The sequence below is a fragment of the Perca flavescens genome, chromosome 19 (assembly GCF_004354835.1).
Source record: "Perca flavescens isolate YP-PL-M2 chromosome 19, PFLA_1.0, whole genome shotgun sequence".
NCBI classification, from domain to species: Eukaryota; Metazoa; Chordata; class Actinopteri; order Perciformes; family Percidae; genus Perca; species Perca flavescens.
The window spans coordinates 9,914,060-9,931,713 of NC_041349.1; the positions used below are offsets into that span (position 1 = coordinate 9,914,060).

A 17,654-nucleotide genomic window follows, 5' to 3' on the forward strand; every position below is an offset into this window, starting at 1 on the left:
CAGTGCAGTGTGTTTGACTTCTATCTGCTGTCTCTTTGGCGTTCAATGTCCTCTCTCTCAGACTCGGTTTGTGTCTGTTTGCATTTGTCTCCGGTGGTTATGAGATACCATACACGGATGTGTATACACTTGTTAAAGGGAAAGTTATGTATAAAGGCTTTAGGGCGCCCTACACGTTATTGTAGGCCCAGTTTATGTAACTTAATTTTATGAAATGCAGTATATGTAGTAGAGGGGTCCCTGCTCCATCTCTCTCTGTCTGAGTCAAGGGGTCCTTGACTTAAACGTTGAAGACCCCTGCTCTAGTGTTACAAATGTCTCTTTACCTTCCTGCTGTTTAGTGTCCCTGTGTGTATGCATCCTAAATATACACAAAGACATTATTTTGTAACTTCTCCATGTTTTAACTATGGAAAATGTATTTTTTATGTATTTTTTATATATATATATATATAAAAAATATTATGATTTACAATTACTCTCAAACGTATCATCTGGGTGCCAGTGTTTTGACGAGTAACTAGAGGAAAAAAGAGCTGGATATAGAAACTTTTTGAAAATGGGACAAATGTGACCCGAGGACAACCTGAACAGGAGGGTTAACGTTAACGAACATGTGAAGATAATTCAAATGGAGTCTGGAAATAATAAATCAGTATAAATGAGCAGAACATTCTAGTGTGATCTCGCTTTTGATACACAGTCAGTCAGAGTTATGTGTTTATTTACATCATGCATAACGTCAGTACGTCATACGTGGTGACGTAATACGCAGCTTAAAGGATCTACCTCCAGCCACACGTTCATTCATTCGGCGGCAGTTGCGCTCACTACAACCGGTATTCTTCTGTCTTTCTACCGGGTCAGTTCATGGTTAGCTTCGAGGTCTTCGTGTTCTGCTCCACTTTTACACTCTGGACGGTCTTTGTTCCTTTTAGCACGGCACTACAGGTGGACCTTAAAGGTAAGCTCATGTGTTTCGCTAGCTGTACAATGTTATAGTAATGTAGGGCTCAGATATTCAGTTCGGTTCAGTGTAGTTTCTATTTGAGTTGCGACATACAAAGGCCAGTAAAATGTTTATGAATACGGACAGGCTAACCAAAAGACACATTGGCCCAATCCCAAAGTGAGCCCTGAGGACTAAGGACTAAAGACTCACAGACTTAATTGATTTTAGGTGCTAAGTGAGTGAGTGTGTGAGGCCACATGGGCTCAAATAGGTATAAATGGGATTGGGACAGCACTTCACACAAGATCACATGTTACCTTGGCAACGTTTAATAAAAAGGATGTTGCTGACACTTGCTGGTTTGGGAATTTTCATTTTAAGTTTGTTGCTTTCCGCACGGCCAAGGCACAGGAGACGGCTGCGTGATTCCACATTATTTCAAGCTCTTGTTTTACAAGCTGGAAAACAGGTTGGTTTGTTCCGTGGCCGTGTGTCGTGCTGTTGTTTACCTTTGTAATTTCCGGATTTCCATACGGTCTCCGCGGTGAAATTCGACATTGGGACAACCCTAAGCCCTTACGAATTTCGCGAGATCGCGCACCAAAGTCCGTGAGTCTGTGAGTCCGGACTTTGGGATTGGGCCATTAACACCTGTCTCTTTCACCAGATTAGTCACACGTTACTTGCGGTTTTTTTTTTAGACCCAGACACACACACCCCCACCCACCCACACACACACACACAATGACTCACAGAGGGAATCACCAGTGTTACTGAGATGGGGGTCGTTTCACATAAGTGGTCTCGGCGTTTTCCAGAAACTAACACAGTTACACACTTGTTAAGACGTTCTGAGCCTCCTGTATGAGCGGGACCGCCTCCATCAGTTAAGTTGTCTTTGGATCTTTTGAATTCACTGATCCAGTATATCAGTCCATCTGTCTGGCATGGTGCAGCTTTGAATGATGTGATATCTCTCTCTCTCTCTCTCTCTCTCTCTCTCTCTCTCTCTCTCTCTCTCTCTAATGAACACTAGTTTTACACTTATTTTTGAAATTCGTGGTCAATAAACCTTATTTATATAATATTATGTCTACATTTTGAGTTACAAAATTGAAATTATGATAACAAATAGTTAAGATCAAAGGATGCCAAGTGGAAAATCACTGGTAGAGGTCAATGTTTTTTTTTCTCTCAAATGCCATATCAAATTGAATGAAACACCCAAAATTGAATAAAAGTGATCATTAATTTTACCTGCAAAGAGCGTCGATTGTATGGAACCATCCATGTTATTTTGGGGTAATTTGGTTAAAAGAAACTCATATTTCTGACGTAGAAACTTTGAAAACGAATCAAATTTGACCCGAGGACAACAGTAGGGTTTAAAATCTTCCTTTTTCACGTAAAAAAGAAGAAGAAATAAATAAAATTCTGTCCAATACCAAAAATATTTGAACCCACAAATCAACCTTGTGATAGCAGACGCATAATGACAATGTTGTTTCAAACAATTGGTCAGCAGACTGAGCATCATCATCATCATGACTAGACAAAATCCTAATCTCTGTCAGCTCGGGAAAAAAAATAAATAGCTGGAACAGACGGAAAATTTTCTAGCACAGATGCCAAAACATTTCCTAGTTGCAGCTCTTCAGTTGTTTATTTTGCTGCTTTTCTTTGTCTCATTATGTGATTAAATAAACCAAATTTATCTTTTGGGGTTCCCAAAAGGTTTCCCTAGTTAATAGACATCAACTTAGCAAGAAAAGGAAACGGTCATTGACTTTTCTTTAAATTTTCTGGGAATAAGTGATGGAAATAATTCTTACTTTCCCTAGTTCGCAAAAATCCCCTCTTCCTAATTCGCACCGCTGATGTAAAATAAAGTTATTCGCCTGGGAAAGTTGGTATGAATTGGTCAGGGTTTTCCTGCCATTATAAGGTTTAGGTGCAGTGCACCCTTGAGAATGAATGAATGAATGAATGAATGAATGAATGAATGAAACTAAAAGGCTTTTCACAGATCTAATGACTGTAGTCTGGACTTTTTTTATCAAGTGTTGGTCATTTATAATCTACTCCAAGCTTGTCCCAACTTCTAGACACAGATACCGAGATAACAACAATGTGAAAGAGAGACTCAACATGACTACAAAGAGAGGGGGGGGGGTATATTCCAGTGTTTATCTTTTGGGGTTTTGAACTGCTAGTCATTCCAAATAATCAAAGACTTCTCCTTGGCTTTCACGAGACTGTAATTGGCATTTTCTCTTTTACCATTTGACATACCATTTCTTTTCTTTTTTTTTGACAATTTAATGATGAAAATATTTCTTAGTTCTAGGGCTGGTCGATATGGACTGGTCTGCTGCTCCATTTCCCCCGCGACTGACGCACACACGGTGGATGCAGGAAAAAACGCAGATGAGACGACACAATGACCTAAATTGAGGACAGATGCTCGTTATTGTAAGTGCAATAAGTTAAAGTCCAATAAGTCCTTTATCAAAGTGTGTGTGTGTGTGTGTGTGTGTGTGTGTGTGTGTGTGTGTGTGTGTGTGTGTGTGTGTACCGATGAGGACCTTGACCGGAATACACACTCACACGGTGGGGACTCGTGTCACGGTGGGGACCAAAATCAGGGTCCCCACGGGCAGACCCCTCTCAAAGCATAGAAAACAGCTTCCTAATATGCCCAGTATCAATAACTCCAAAATCCTCTTTGGGGGGGTTTTCATGAGAAAAATGTGTGTGTAAGACGCTGACATCCTACTGGCAAACGGTGGTATTGCAAGTGTGTGAACTTTTCTGCGTACATGCGCCCCTCCTGGTAATAAATGGTATTGCAGCATAATGAAAATTTAACTCAGTCAATGATGCGCCCCTCCTGGTGGGAGATGGTATTACAGCATAATACAATTTGAACTTTCTGTTAGCTCAGCCATAGTAACTCAAACTCAGAATACTTAAAATTAAAGTCCTACAATTTGATCAATATCTAGTGGTTTAACATAAAATCAATTTAACCGCCTATTCAATTCCACTTGAAAAAGCTATCTCTGCTTAAACATTTCCTAGAATGTGTTTTTTCTTTTTGTTTAATTTGCAATTGTAACTAAAATGAGGCTATTCATTGTCTAACATAACAAGAGAATTATGAACAAATCTTGTTGCCTTAGTTAAGTTAAATGTTACATTTTACTGTAATTATATTGCAGATAGCTAGTTTATCTTTCTGTTATAATACTATAACTGTATTTACTTTGCCAGTTACCTGTTTATAGACCTAAATTATCAAGATAGGATTACTGATTTTCAAAATGTTTTTTATCCTGATGATCCATCAACTATACTAGTGAATTAATGAATCTATTTACAAATGGTTATGAAACTGTAAAAACACACCTCACTATATTGGCCCTTCAGATGCATCTCTAAATGTTCTTGCTCAGTTATTTCTTCATAGTTTTGTTTCATACCATTAGAAACTTGGTAATATAGGCTACTAACCATGCATGCAACATCTTCATCATGTCAAACGCCTGTGCCTAATATCTTCATTTCCTCATTCATCTAATATAACTATATAACCAGACCTAGTAACCTTGCAAAGGTTCGATTTGTGGATTACAGTTCCATTACATTACATGTCATTTAGAGGACGCTTTTTTCCAAAGTGACTTCCAATTGCTACATATGTCAGAGGTTGCACGCCTCTGGAGCAACTAGGGGTTAAGTGTCTTGCTCAGGGACACATTGGTTGATGTATCGCAGTGGGAATTTAACCCAAAACCGTTATGCTGGAGATGGGGTTTCCCATCTGGCCACATATTTCCAAAATACGAATAGGAAACATCATTTTAGGCTCAGAAAGCACACATATCACTGACCATGTCTCTCTGCACTGGAGCCCTACAGTGCAGTGTGCTCTCCCCCTGCTTTACTCTCTATACACTACTGACTGCCCTCCAGGACCCCCTGTAAAGCTTATATCCAACAATGATGTGTCAGCTTACAGACATGATGTCAAGCAGCTGGCATCCTGGTGCAGCCACAACAACCTGTAACTAAATGCTCAGAAGACATTGGAGATGATTGCGGACTTCAGGAAGAGCCCCCCCTGAGCACCCTCCATCTGCCCTTAAAGATGATAGGCAAAGGTTCGAAGATAATAATCCCATTCTACAAGTATCAGACGTTCCACATTCCAGCACTCTTTAAATTTTCAGGAGTATCCTTCTAATACAGTAGCTTCCGTGGCAAAAGTTTGAGCTTAAAGTTCCAAATGCACTAAAAGCATCTGACACGCGTTTTGAAGTACACCCAAGGTTTTAAATGGCCAATACGCAACAAAAGCGTTAGTCTACTCTAGTCTGTTAGCTGTCTCACTGACTGTGATCATAGTTTATTGCTGTGAAACTGGCCACACCAGCTGTGAGAGCAGCATGATAGTTGTGTGTATCGCCACACAGATCCGCTCTACAAACAGCCTTCTATTTATTTTTGTTGATGGTGAAACACGAGGGGATGTTTATGATTGTGTGAATCAAGCTCATACTTCTGTGCACCTAAACCATTCAAAAATGTCACGGCAACTGAGTGAAAGTTTCTCTTAAAAGCCCAGTAATCATTGTGATGGCATTTACAAATGAGCTGAAAAAATGGGAAGGATTGATGCAGTGGTCATGTATCCATAATCTGGACTATAAACTTGTTCTGTAGCTTATAGTCATTATAAAAAGTGAAATTGAATGAATGCAACTTAAATATTTCTTAATATAAAAATTAAATGTCCGTTGTGGCACAAAAAGTACAATGCCTCTACTGATGGGGGATTTGTAACATACAAAACCTTTGCCTAAATAGCGACCTTTTCTACAATACTGCTGGTTCTGTGGTGTTGGCGCTTAAAATCTGATGCCTGCAGTGTGCCATGGAAGCATCAAATGAGGCAGGTCAAATAAGGCAGGTCAAAAGAACTGCGTCAATTATCGCTTTCAGTGCGTTTGGGCCTTGATTTACAGCATACAACATATTTTTCTTTTGATAGAGAGCAAAAATAAAAGGTAGGCTTTAATATATATAGCCTATTTCATAATTATAACTTCTGTAATATATTTAAGTTTGGAAAAGTTGGGACCTTTACCTATCCTCTTTAACATTCTTGGCTCAGTAGTCACCACTGGGACACACATTCAAGAATACACAATATCCCAGGATCTGAAGTGGGATGCAAAAATCAACACCACTGCAAAAGGCTGAAAGAGCATACTTCCTGCTTCTGGTAAGGTTAAACAGGACTCAGGACTTGGCCAGACTCAGCTGCATTATCCAGTTTCATAAATCATTCATTGGTTGAAAGCTACCATATCTATGTTTCCCCCCTCATTAACAAATAACTGTATGTGTATATATATAATATATATAGATTTCTTTATTTAAAAAGGGACAGTGCACATTAATCAACATGAGTACAATGTCCAACATGTAAATGTGCCAGATTTAGCCGTACCGGCTAATTTTCATCTGTAGTCCACAAACCCCTTATAACCCTTAAGCCATGCTATTGCTATTGCTTACAAAGAAATCTGTATATTCTGTTTGATAAGATCATTACTTACCCTAGCCCAGATTTTCTTTTTTTTTTTACACTCAGCCCAACCTAGTTTGCTAAAAAATGTAATATGTTTCACATGGATTAATCATGCTGCTGCATCTGTATCCTTCATAACTTGGGCTGTTTAGGTTTAAACAAACAAGCATGTTTCTAACTGTGTGTTCAGGTGTGCCTGGATATTACAGAACTATGGGTCTTCATGTTGAGGTAAATTTCACAAACAGAAAAGTCAAATCCATAATTTAAAGTGTGTTCTCAGTCATCCAGGTCAGAGGATGCATTGAATTACTCAGCAAGAGCTAAATTGTCTTAAAATAACTGCAAAAAAAAAAATCTGCAGTCCTCCATTTTAGTAAAAACATGACCAGTCAGGGTCAGTAAAATTGCAATTTCCATATTCCCTTGAATGCAGCAGTAGTGCAGGTGCAGATTGCAGTCCTCCCTCCCCCACCCAATGTCTCAACTGACCTGGTTGTGACCTCTGAAGCAGAGAGGCCCAGAGGAACAGACAGTTTGGCATGAATTCAGTTTGAGGTTATTTCCAAACAAAACCTCACGTTATTTTATGCTATACATTTTCAATAAAGACTAATGCATTAAATATGTGTTCATTATATTTATAATTATTTAAGAGATGATTAAGATATTTTAATACTTAAGTAATAGCTTACAACAGGCCATAGTATGTTGTGATAAAGGCACAACATATAGCAGGGCAGATAATGTTAGCCTAGCACAGACTTTTTCTTTTACATAAAGCTAATGAAAAGGCACACAATAACAAAAACTAACTTAACAATCGAGACAGAACTAGACAAGCAACTAACTGCTGGCCGCAGTGGTAGAAGAGCAACTCCTGTTTTCTGCTAGATTAAAATTGCTGTGTTTATCAATGAAGAAGGCTTTCAAGAGAGCATAGACAACAACTTCCATTCCTTTTAGTAAAGGGCTGTCTGATGGCAAAATAAAGCGGGAAAATATTCTAAATATATACAGTATATAGATACTTCGCCAACCAACTCTGTTTCATGGCAGTGTGTGTGCAGATGAACAGCTTTTGTCCGTTGCACCAGCTATCAGTTTGTGTAATGTTGTATCTCAAACTTGGAGTGATACTTGTTGTTCAAAGGAATTCTAATTATAGCTTTTGTATGTGGTTGTTATTATATCACTATTATGAACCAGAACAAATCAGTTTGCTTGATTTGAGCAACCTTTTATAATATGGTTTTGATATTTTAGTTATGCCACCTCATTGCTGGACTATCATACCTGATATTCAAGCTCATTTGAAGGTTTGGTGCAGTTCAGCTTTTATTGCTTGCCATCCATTCTCCCTTTTTTTTTTTTCTCACCATGGATACTTTGATGTTGCTTCAGATCTGCATCTTATCCCTACATTTCATTTACATATAGATAATATAGTATAAGCTAACAATGATGAATATATTGTTACTTTTGTAATTAACTTTAAAAAAGCTGTAAGGCCTAAAGGGAACTATGAATACAATTCTGAAAACTTTAAGCTCATGTATTAATAACAATACTCAAAACCATATAATTTCTATGGTCCAGACTGCTTAAAGCTGCCTACACATAAAAGCCGGCAAAATCGCTTCTGCGCTGGCCAATCCATTGAGAGCAGTGCCGCCCAACTAGGCGCTGCTCTACCCCTGGCATCATGCACCTCTCAGAATTGCCGAATTGCTCGCTTGCTCTCAGCACAATTACATTTTTTTCACTCAAATTCTAAATCAAACAGGACATCTTAAAGGCCCCTTTCAGTGTATTTTGACATACTTATGATATTTCATATTTTCATGACAATTTTGAGTAACAAGTGAGAGATTCTGTGTTGTTCTAATAATTGTCTCATTTGTGGTCTGATAAACACTGACTTTATCAAATTGGAAGTTTCTAATATAGAAGAGTTTAGACCAAAGATTGGCAACGAGACACAACTGTTTTAGAACATTGCAGTTTCAGCAGTCTACAAACCAGCTAATGGTGTTGCTGCGACTCAGCTGGTCAAGACTCCAGAGGCTGGTTTTAAAACGTTAGAGACGTCTTCTGTTTCAACAGAAGTTAGCTGGTCGAGTGAGCTTACAAACTATAGAAATAAAATGATCCATAATGCATTTATTTCTGTTTACAAACTGTCAGCTGGTGGAAATGGCAGTTTTAGACGGTGGCTCAACGAGCGCTGCAACCAGGGTTTGTGGTGCAGCGATTTAGAGAGAGATTGAAGAGAGGGAGCTGCGTTATAAAGTTGAGAATCAGAACTACAATATATGAAATATATTTTGATAAATGTTATGTACATGTAAGATAAAAATATGTATAATAATTATTATTAATTAATTTTGTATTGATGGGGGAGAAAATGTATTAATTTAGTATAAAAAAAAAACTAATAATGAAGAAATTAATTTCAAATAATGCCAAATATTTGTCTGCCTATATGCTAAAAACTTTCAGGGTTTGTAGCGTATGGTTTAAATTGTAGTCTTAAATTGAGCTAATGTTACCACATTTAAAAGAAAACACTGTTACACACAATCTGTCATGTTCAAGTCCCCATCCTGACCACGCCCATCCCCCACTCTGGCCATGCCTTTACCATGTGGCGAACATGAGGTGTGTTTAGGGTCCCCTGCGTGTCCAGGCCCTCCCCTTACATTAGGTGAGTTTGGCGTGGTGTGAACTCAAATATCAACTGAACAGATAAGCGCACGCTGACATGCACAAGCATATACAGATATTTTGAAGAATGTTATGAATATTTATTATAATTATTAATTTTTGCTAATGAGGAAAAATGTATCCATTTAGTATGTACACTTTTCATTGGCTTAATTTTGAGGAAAAAAACTAACTAATAATAAATTAAAAAAATAATTATTTTTATTTCAAGTTAAGCCAAAAGCATTCGTCTGTTTATATGCTGAAAGGTTTCAGGGTTCGTTTGGTTTCGATTGTTGTCTCAAATTGAGCTACTGACGCTCAGTTTTAAAAGAAAAACACTGTTACACACGTATGTCATGTTCAAGTCCCCATCCCGACCACGCCCATCCCCCACTCCGGCCATGTGGCAAGTGTGTGTGCCGGAGTCCCCATGGTGTCCAGCCCTCCCCTCACGTAAGCTGTGAACTCTGCGCCAGATCTTCACTGCATGGACGAGAGCAGGCTGGAGTCATGGATCGGGAGAGATGGTGAGTCTAAAATTGATTTTACTGCCATTTAAACCGTTTACAATTCTGTTTTAAAATAGATTTGTACTGTTATCACATGTAAACCAACTCTTATAGATTAATTTGAAAGTAAAATGTTAGAAGGCTAACTTATATCTTGTCAGCCAAATAAGTTAATGCTAGCTAGTTTAATGGCAGCTAACATTACAGTTTATAAACCAACACCATCTTAGTTTACAGTAAATTGTGCCGTCGTCGTGTCAAATGGAAACCTTAGTTTAGGACAGTAGCAGGTGTGGTTCTCAGGACCAGGTCAGCCATTTAGTAACGTGCACATGCCGTGACCTGTCGCCATTTTGCAACTTTTACCATACGTATGTGTGTGTGGGGTGGAGGGGGGGGGGGGGTTTAAACAAAAGTATAAATCAAGAGAGATGGCTGCAATAATGTTAAATGCACTGATACTGAGCTGAAATGAAGTGTGCTGCAACATGTGTCTTGTAGTCAGAATCAGATAGTGCTGTGTGTGGGGGTGGGGGGTGGGGTGTTGAGTGAGAAGGAGTGGTGACTACAGAAGGAGAGGTGGCTGGGGAACTATTTTCTCCAGAGAGATAAATATGTTGTACTTTTCCCATATAAAAAAACATCCTTTTATTGAAAATATGGACATACAGTGTTATACTACCTCTTTGATGGTGCATGTGACACGTACTGCCTAATCTACTGTTAATAAACTGGAGAAATGCAGCTAAAATGTGTGACTAATATGATATATGATATGACTTGCAGGAAGAAGATTTGACAACCATTCATGGTCACCGTGACAGCCCTTTCAATTCTTCAGGTCAGTAAAGTGATAATTAGGACAACTCGTAATATGAATTTGCACTTAATGATCTCTTTTTGGTCATTTTGCTGGTACACATTAAATGTCTGCTATAGAATGTTTGTTTGGAAATATTGTCATGGAAATCAGTGTTGGTTTGGGGCATGAGACTCAGAAAGTTGATGTGTTGCATGGCAAAGGCCCAATAGTACGCAGTATTCCACCTGCATTTTTGTTGATAAATCCAACTTTCTGAGTCTCATGCAGGGTTATCTCTGCCATTATAGAGCTTAGGGGCAGGGCCAAAGCGTATAAACATAAAAACAATTTGGACATCATCTGGACTGCGAACATAGACTGTATAGAAGCCGATGAACAGGAGGGGCTCCTGCTTGTTGTCTTCTGGACACGTGCTGTATGATGGACACAAACAGTGTCACAACCACACACACACCATGCATGTTGCACACGCAGCCCCAGGTACAGCCCACACATTAGATAGTGTGTGGTGGAAAAAGAGAGGTGAAAAAGATAGGGACTTGTGTTTGTGAGTATAAAGTTAATAATCATTTGCATAATAGATGTGAATGTAGAATTTTAGTCTGTGTACAGTATATCTGTTGGTAATTGCTATAACTCCTCAAGACCCAAGCCAAGTTCCCGTGTCCTGCTTGCTACCTGCTGGTTTAAAGTGAAACGGTTAGCCAGCCCGGCACAGAGCTAGCGACAACTTTAGCTAAGGTTCACTCACCAACCGTGGGCTGACCTTTAAGGTGGACAAGCTATTCTCATTTTAGTGACAAGCTCCTCCAAGTTTTGCTTCTAATGATCTTTCCCTAGCTGCAACCAACAACAACTCGGCTAAGCTTTTTGCAAAAATAACTGTTTAATGACATCACCAATATGCAAATGAATGTGTGACGCCATTGCACCTAAGCGCTCTGAAATCTCAGGGAAAACCCTGTCATGCACTGTCACACATCAAACAATGCAATGTATGAAACATCCTCAACATTTTATGGCTGCCATCTTATAGTTTACCAAATGAGATTACCCTGATGCTCTATAACGTTTCAATTTGATCTATTTAAGTTCTGTTGTAAACATTTATCTCCTGTCATATCTTTACTAATGACTATAACCCCATTAACACTCTCTGACAGTGCCTTGAAGAAATAGATACTTGGATGTCACAGAACTTCCTCCAGCTTAACAAAAATAAAACTGAGATGGTAGTTTTGGAAATGAGGAGGAAAGATGCAAACTTTCTACCTTGCTTTAAAGGAAGGGCTTAATAGCAAAGAAAGTGGTAAAAAAAACAACCTTGGTATCCTTAAATTTTAGCAGTCACATTAAAACAGTCATAAAATCATTATACCTTCATTTTAAAAATATCAATAAACTAAAAGAATATATTTCAAAGGAGGATCTTGAAAAATCATACATACTTTCATTTCTAGTGGGATTGATTATTGCAATGTGCTGGACTCCCTAAAAAGACTTTAAAACCTCTCCAAATGGTACAGAATAGTGCAGCCAGGATCCTTACTAAAAACAAAAGAACAGATCATATTACGCCAGTCTTAAAGTCCTTACACTGGCTCCCAATTTAATACAGAATTGATTCTAAGGCTCTTCTGTTAGTTTTAAGACACTAAAGGGGATGGGACCTTCCATGGGAACTACCTGCATGACATATTCCAACAACATTCTCAACCAAGACACCTTAGATTAAAACATAAGCAACTACTACTGAAACCTACTGTCAAAACAAAACAGGGGGAAGCAGCTTTTAACCACTATGGTGTCGATCTTTGGACCAGCTTCCAGAGAACATAAAAAAATCTGAACTTGGAAATTGAGATCGTCACTCATAGAAAACATTCTCAAAACCGTGATCTGAATGTAATAACACTAATTCACAAATGTGTAGATTTATTTTACCATAGATACAATGACAGTAGCAAATTTGTAATGCAACGTTTACTGATTTTTATATATTATTATTATTTATATTAAATAATGATGGGTAAATGTTGCATTACAAGTTTGCAGCTATCATTGTATCTGTAAAAATCAATCTACACATTTGTGAAATTCTTTGTGTGAATATTTTTCAATAGGTGGACCATTTTCTCTCACGTTTTGCACCATATTTACCTTCATAGTTATAAATTACTGCGGCAAGGCAGAAATATTAGCTATTTGTTTAAATGTTGTTTTCCTGTGTATGTATTTTTAAAGTGGAAAATGTAAACAGTCCAACAGCTACCTGTAATGACTGCCTATAACTGCACCCTCAATAATAATGTGATCATCAGCTACAAGTTTATGAGAAAAGTTCAGCAGCATCATAATTCAATTCAATTTTATTTATAGTATCAAATCATAACAAGAGTTATCTCGAGACACTTTACAGATTAGATCTAGACCACACTCTATAACTTACAAAGCCCCAACAATTCCCGAAAAGAGCAAGCAGTTCGACAGTGGCGAGGAAAAACTCCCTCTTAGGAAGAAACCTCGAACAGCACCATAAGAAGAGCTGCAGCTAGTAACATTAGCATTATGTTTTATTATACTTAGCAAGAAGCAAGGTAGAGATGGAGTGACCCTGCCCGGAGGGGAAGCCGGGGCCCCGCCTGGAGCCAGGCCCAGACGGCGGGTTTGCCGGGCGAGCGCCTGGTGCCGGGTTTGCCACGGAGCCCGGCGGGCACAGCCCGAACAAGCTACGTGGCTCCCATCTCTCCAGCCCATGGGCCCACCACCTGTGGGAGGAACCGTTGGGGTCGGGTGCGATGCCACATGGGTGGCAGTGAAGGTCAGGGGCCTCACGGACCAGACCCGGGCGGCAGACGCTGGCTCTGGGGACGTGGGAACGCCACCTCTCTGTGGGGGAAGGAGCCGAACTGGTGCGGGAGGTGGAGCGCCACCGGTTAGATCTGGTGGGGCTTACCTCACGCACAGTCTCGGTTCTGGAACCATACTCCTGGATAGGGGTTGGACTCTTTTTCTTCTCCGGAGTTGCCCAGGGTGTGAGGCGCCGGGCGGGTGGGATACTCACAAGCCCCGGCTGAGCGCCGCTGTGTTGGAGTTTACCCGGTGGACGAGAGGGTCGCCTCCCACGCCCTGCGGGTTGTGGGGGAAAACTCTGACTGTTGTTTGTGCATATGCACCAAACAGGAGTTCGGAGTATTCGGCCTTCTTGAGACCTTGACTGGAGTCCTGCATGGGGCTCCAGTGGGGACTCCATTGTTCTGCTGGGGACTTCAACGCACACGTGGGCAATGATGGAGACACCTGAGAGGCGTGATTGGGAGGAACGGCCTCCCTGATCTAAACCAGAGTGGTTGTTTGTTGTTGGACTTCTGTGCTAGTCATGGATTGTCTATAACGAACACCATGTTCAAACATAGGGATGCTCATAAGTGTACCTGGTACCAGAGCACCCTAGGTCGAAGGTCAATGATCGATTTCACAATCGTTTCATCTGATCTGAGGCCGTATGTTTTGGACACTCGGGTGAAGAGAGGGGCAGAGCTGTCAACCGATCACCATCTGGTGGTGAGTTGGGTCAGGGGTGGGGAAGACTCTGGACAGACCTGGTAAGCCCAAACGTGTAGTGCGGGTAAATTGGGAACGCCTGAGGAGGCCCTGTCCGACAGACTTTCAACTCACACCTCCGGGCGGAGCTTTTTGCATCCCTGTGGAGGCTGGGGCATTGAACCCGAGTGGACAATGTTCAAAGTTTCCATTGCTGAAGCTGCGGCGAGGAGCTGTGGTCTTAGGATCTTAGGTGCCCAAGGGGCGGTAACCCATTTAACACCGTGGTGGACACCAGTGGTCAGGGAAGCCGTCCGATTGAAGAAGGAGTCCTTCCGGGATATGTTATCTCGGAGGACTCCGGGAGGCAGTTGCAGGGTACCGAAGGGTTCGAAGGGCTGCAGCCTCTGCCGTGAAAGAGGCAAAGCAGCGGGTGTGGGAGAAGTTTGGAGAAGACATGGAGAAGGACTTTCGGTCGGCACCAAAGTGTTTCTGGAAAACTGTTCGCCACCTCAGGAGGGGGAAGCGGGAACCATCCAAGCTGTGTACAGTAAGGATGGGACACTGTTGACCTCCACTGAGGAGGTAATAGGGCGGTGGAGGGAGCACTTTGAGGAACTCCTGAATCCGATTAATCGCCCTCTATGTTAGAGGCAGAGCTGGAGGATAACGGGGATTGTCGCCGATTTCCCAGGCGGAAGTCACTGATGTAGTCAAACAACTACACAGTGGCAAAGCCCCGGGATTGATGAGATCCGCCCAGAAATGCTCAAGGCTCTGGGTGTGGAGGGGTTGTCCTGGTTGACACGCCTCTTCAACATTGCGTGGAAGTCTGGGATGGTGCCAAAGGAGTGGCAGACTGGGGTGGTGGTTCCTCTTTTTAAAAAGGGGGACCAGAGGTGTGTGCCAATTATAGGGTATCACACTTCTCAGCCTCCCTGGTAAAGTCTACTCCAAGGTGCTGGAAAGGAGGGTTCGGCCGATAGTCGAACCTCGGGTTGAGGAGGAACAATGCGGATTCCGCCCTGGTCGTGGAACAACGGACCAGCTCTTCACTCTCGCAAGGATCCTGGAGGGAGCCTGGGAGTATGCCCAACCGGGTCTACATGTGTTTTTGTGGATTTGGAGAAGGCGTATGACCGGGTCCCCGGGAGATACTGTGGGAGGTGCTGCGGGAGTATGGGGTGAGGGGGTCTCACTCAGGGCCATCCAATCTCTGTATGACCAAAGTGAGAGCTGTGTCCGGTTCTCGTAGTAAGTCGGACTCGCTTTCAGGTGAGGGTTGGCCTCCGCCAGGGCTGCGCTTTGTCACCAATCCTGTTTGTAATATTTATGGACAGGATATCGAGGCGTAGTCGGGGTGGGGAGGGGTTGCAGTTTGGTGGGCTGGGGATCTCATCGCTGCTCTTTGCAGATGATGTGGTCCTGATGGCATCATCGGCCTCGACCTTCAGCACTCACTGGATCGGCCCGCAACCGAGTGTGAAGCGGTTGGGATGAGGATCAGCACCTCTAAATCGGAGGCCATGGTTCTCAGCAGGAAACCGATGGAATGCCTTCTCCAGGTAGGAATGAGTCCTTACCCCAAGTGAAGGAGTTCAAGTACCTTGGGGTTTTGTTCGCGAGTGAGGGACAATGGAGCGGGAGATTGGTCGGAGAATCGGCAGCGGGTGCGGTATTGCATTCAATCTATCGCACCGTTGGCTAAAAAAAAAGAGAGCTGAGCCAGAAGGCAAAGCTCTCGATCTACCGGTCAGTTTTCGCTCCTACCCTCACCTATGGTCATGAAGGCTGGGTCATGACCGAAAGAACGAGATCCAGGGTACAAGCGGCGAAAATGGGTTTCCTCAGGAGGGTGGCTGGCGTCTCCCTTAGAGATAGGGTGAGAAGCTCAGTCATCCGTGAGGAGCTCGGAGTAGAGCCGCTGCTCCTTTGCGTCGAAAGGAGCCAGTTGAGGTGGTTCGGGCATCTGGTAAGGATGCCCTGGGCGCCTCCCTAGGGAGGTGTTCAGGCACGTCCAGCTGGGAGGAGGCCTCGGGGAAGACCCAGGACTAGGTGGAGGGATTATATCTCCAACCTGGCCTGGGGCATCTCGATCCCCCAGTCGAGCTGGTTAATGTTGCTCGGGAAAGGGAAGTTTGGGGTCCCTGCTGGAGCTGCTCCCCCCCGACCCGACACGGATAAGCGGACGAAGATGGATGGATGGATGGATATACTTAGCAACTGTAATCATTCAGTCACAGCATTCTTGCCATAGGCCCTCATACATGTTATCGGTTCATTATGGCTGCTGCTTAAACTCACGCCCGTAAGTTAACTAGCCTGCAACACAAATCAAACATAGCTTACCTTTCTGTCATGCCAATGTAAACTTCCTACTTTTTAAGCAAACACACCTAGCAATCCCTTCCCTCTCTGCATCATGTTTTTATTGAACAACATGGCATCATAACTGGGCTTTAGTGGGCCATTGCAGGATGATCCAGTATTTAGCCTGAGTCGTAGGTTTCATATTTTTTCCAAGTAAGGTTTTGCTTTGTGTAAGTCATTGTATTATAGATTTTGTTTTATAAAATCACAGAGTTGTACATAATCTCAAGTAATAATAAGCCTACATGAATCCCACCATAATATGTCACATTTTCATCATTAGGTTAATCTGGAAAAAAAATGTTTGTTAGGCTTTATCCATCATCATCATCAGTGTCAAAGATTACAGATTTTAAAAAGGTCACCAAAAGGTTGAGTAGAGTCAGTCAGTTTAGCAGGTTATACTAGGTAACGTTAGATGGTGTATAGTAATACTAATATGGAATGTAGTGGAGAGGAATTCTAAAATCAATTAGTTTTAACAGAAAATTATCAATAAGTAAATGGCATACATTTAGTTTATCTAACAACAATAATTTTTTTTTTGTATTTGATCCCCAGGAAATGGACCAGAGCTCTTCTGACTCTACAGTGATCCTTGAACTAAGTTCCGTCCCTGAAAAGGAGGACATAAGTGTTCCTGAACTCAAGCGAGCAGAAAGTGTATTTGTAAGTTCACATACAATCCAATGCACAACTTGGTCTGACAATAACAGTAGTGGGGAAATTGTCTTGGTTTTAACCTGTTAAGTCCGACGGACCAGGTACCGGTTCCACAGCACTAAGTGGTCGAGCTATTGTAAATTTGCTTTGTTTAAAACTCTAGGTTAATCACAGCCTCATTGAACTTTAAGACCCAACATCTTAAACTCTAGACCAATACTTTTCTGAGCCATTTTCAGAAAATATACAAATTTGGCTGACTACCACTGATGGATTTGGCCTACTCCTCCGGTACTTAAATTTGGTCTTTAATGATATGGCATTTTTCTGTAATCAATAGTATTAAAGGAGAACTCCTGGCAATTTTTACATTAATCTTGCTATACCTACTGTATGTGAGTACCGCCGATAGCAAAAAATATGAGCCGATCGGTGCTAGCAGCACGGAGCTAATACAGCTAACGCCCAGAGCTCCCACTCAGCTAAAAC

The 17,654-nt window shown here is 41.6% G+C and overlaps 2 protein-coding genes across 2 annotated transcripts in view; one reads left to right on the top strand and one right to left on the bottom strand.

Moving 5' to 3' along the window:
- LOC114545544 (uncharacterized) overlaps positions 1-17,654 on the bottom strand; it is a 202,710-nt gene that overhangs the window by 123,015 nt on the left and 62,041 nt on the right. The window lies entirely within an intron of this gene.
- The window catches only part of LOC114545549 (myelin-oligodendrocyte glycoprotein-like), a 32,115-nt gene continuing 15,281 nt past the window's right edge, over positions 821-17,654 (top strand). Inside the window, exon 1 of the mRNA XM_028563910.1 lies at positions 821-964. Within this exon, the coding sequence (XP_028419711.1) occupies positions 871-964 (94 nt within the window). The 5' untranslated portion in view covers positions 821-870. The remainder of the gene's footprint in view (positions 965-17,654) is intronic.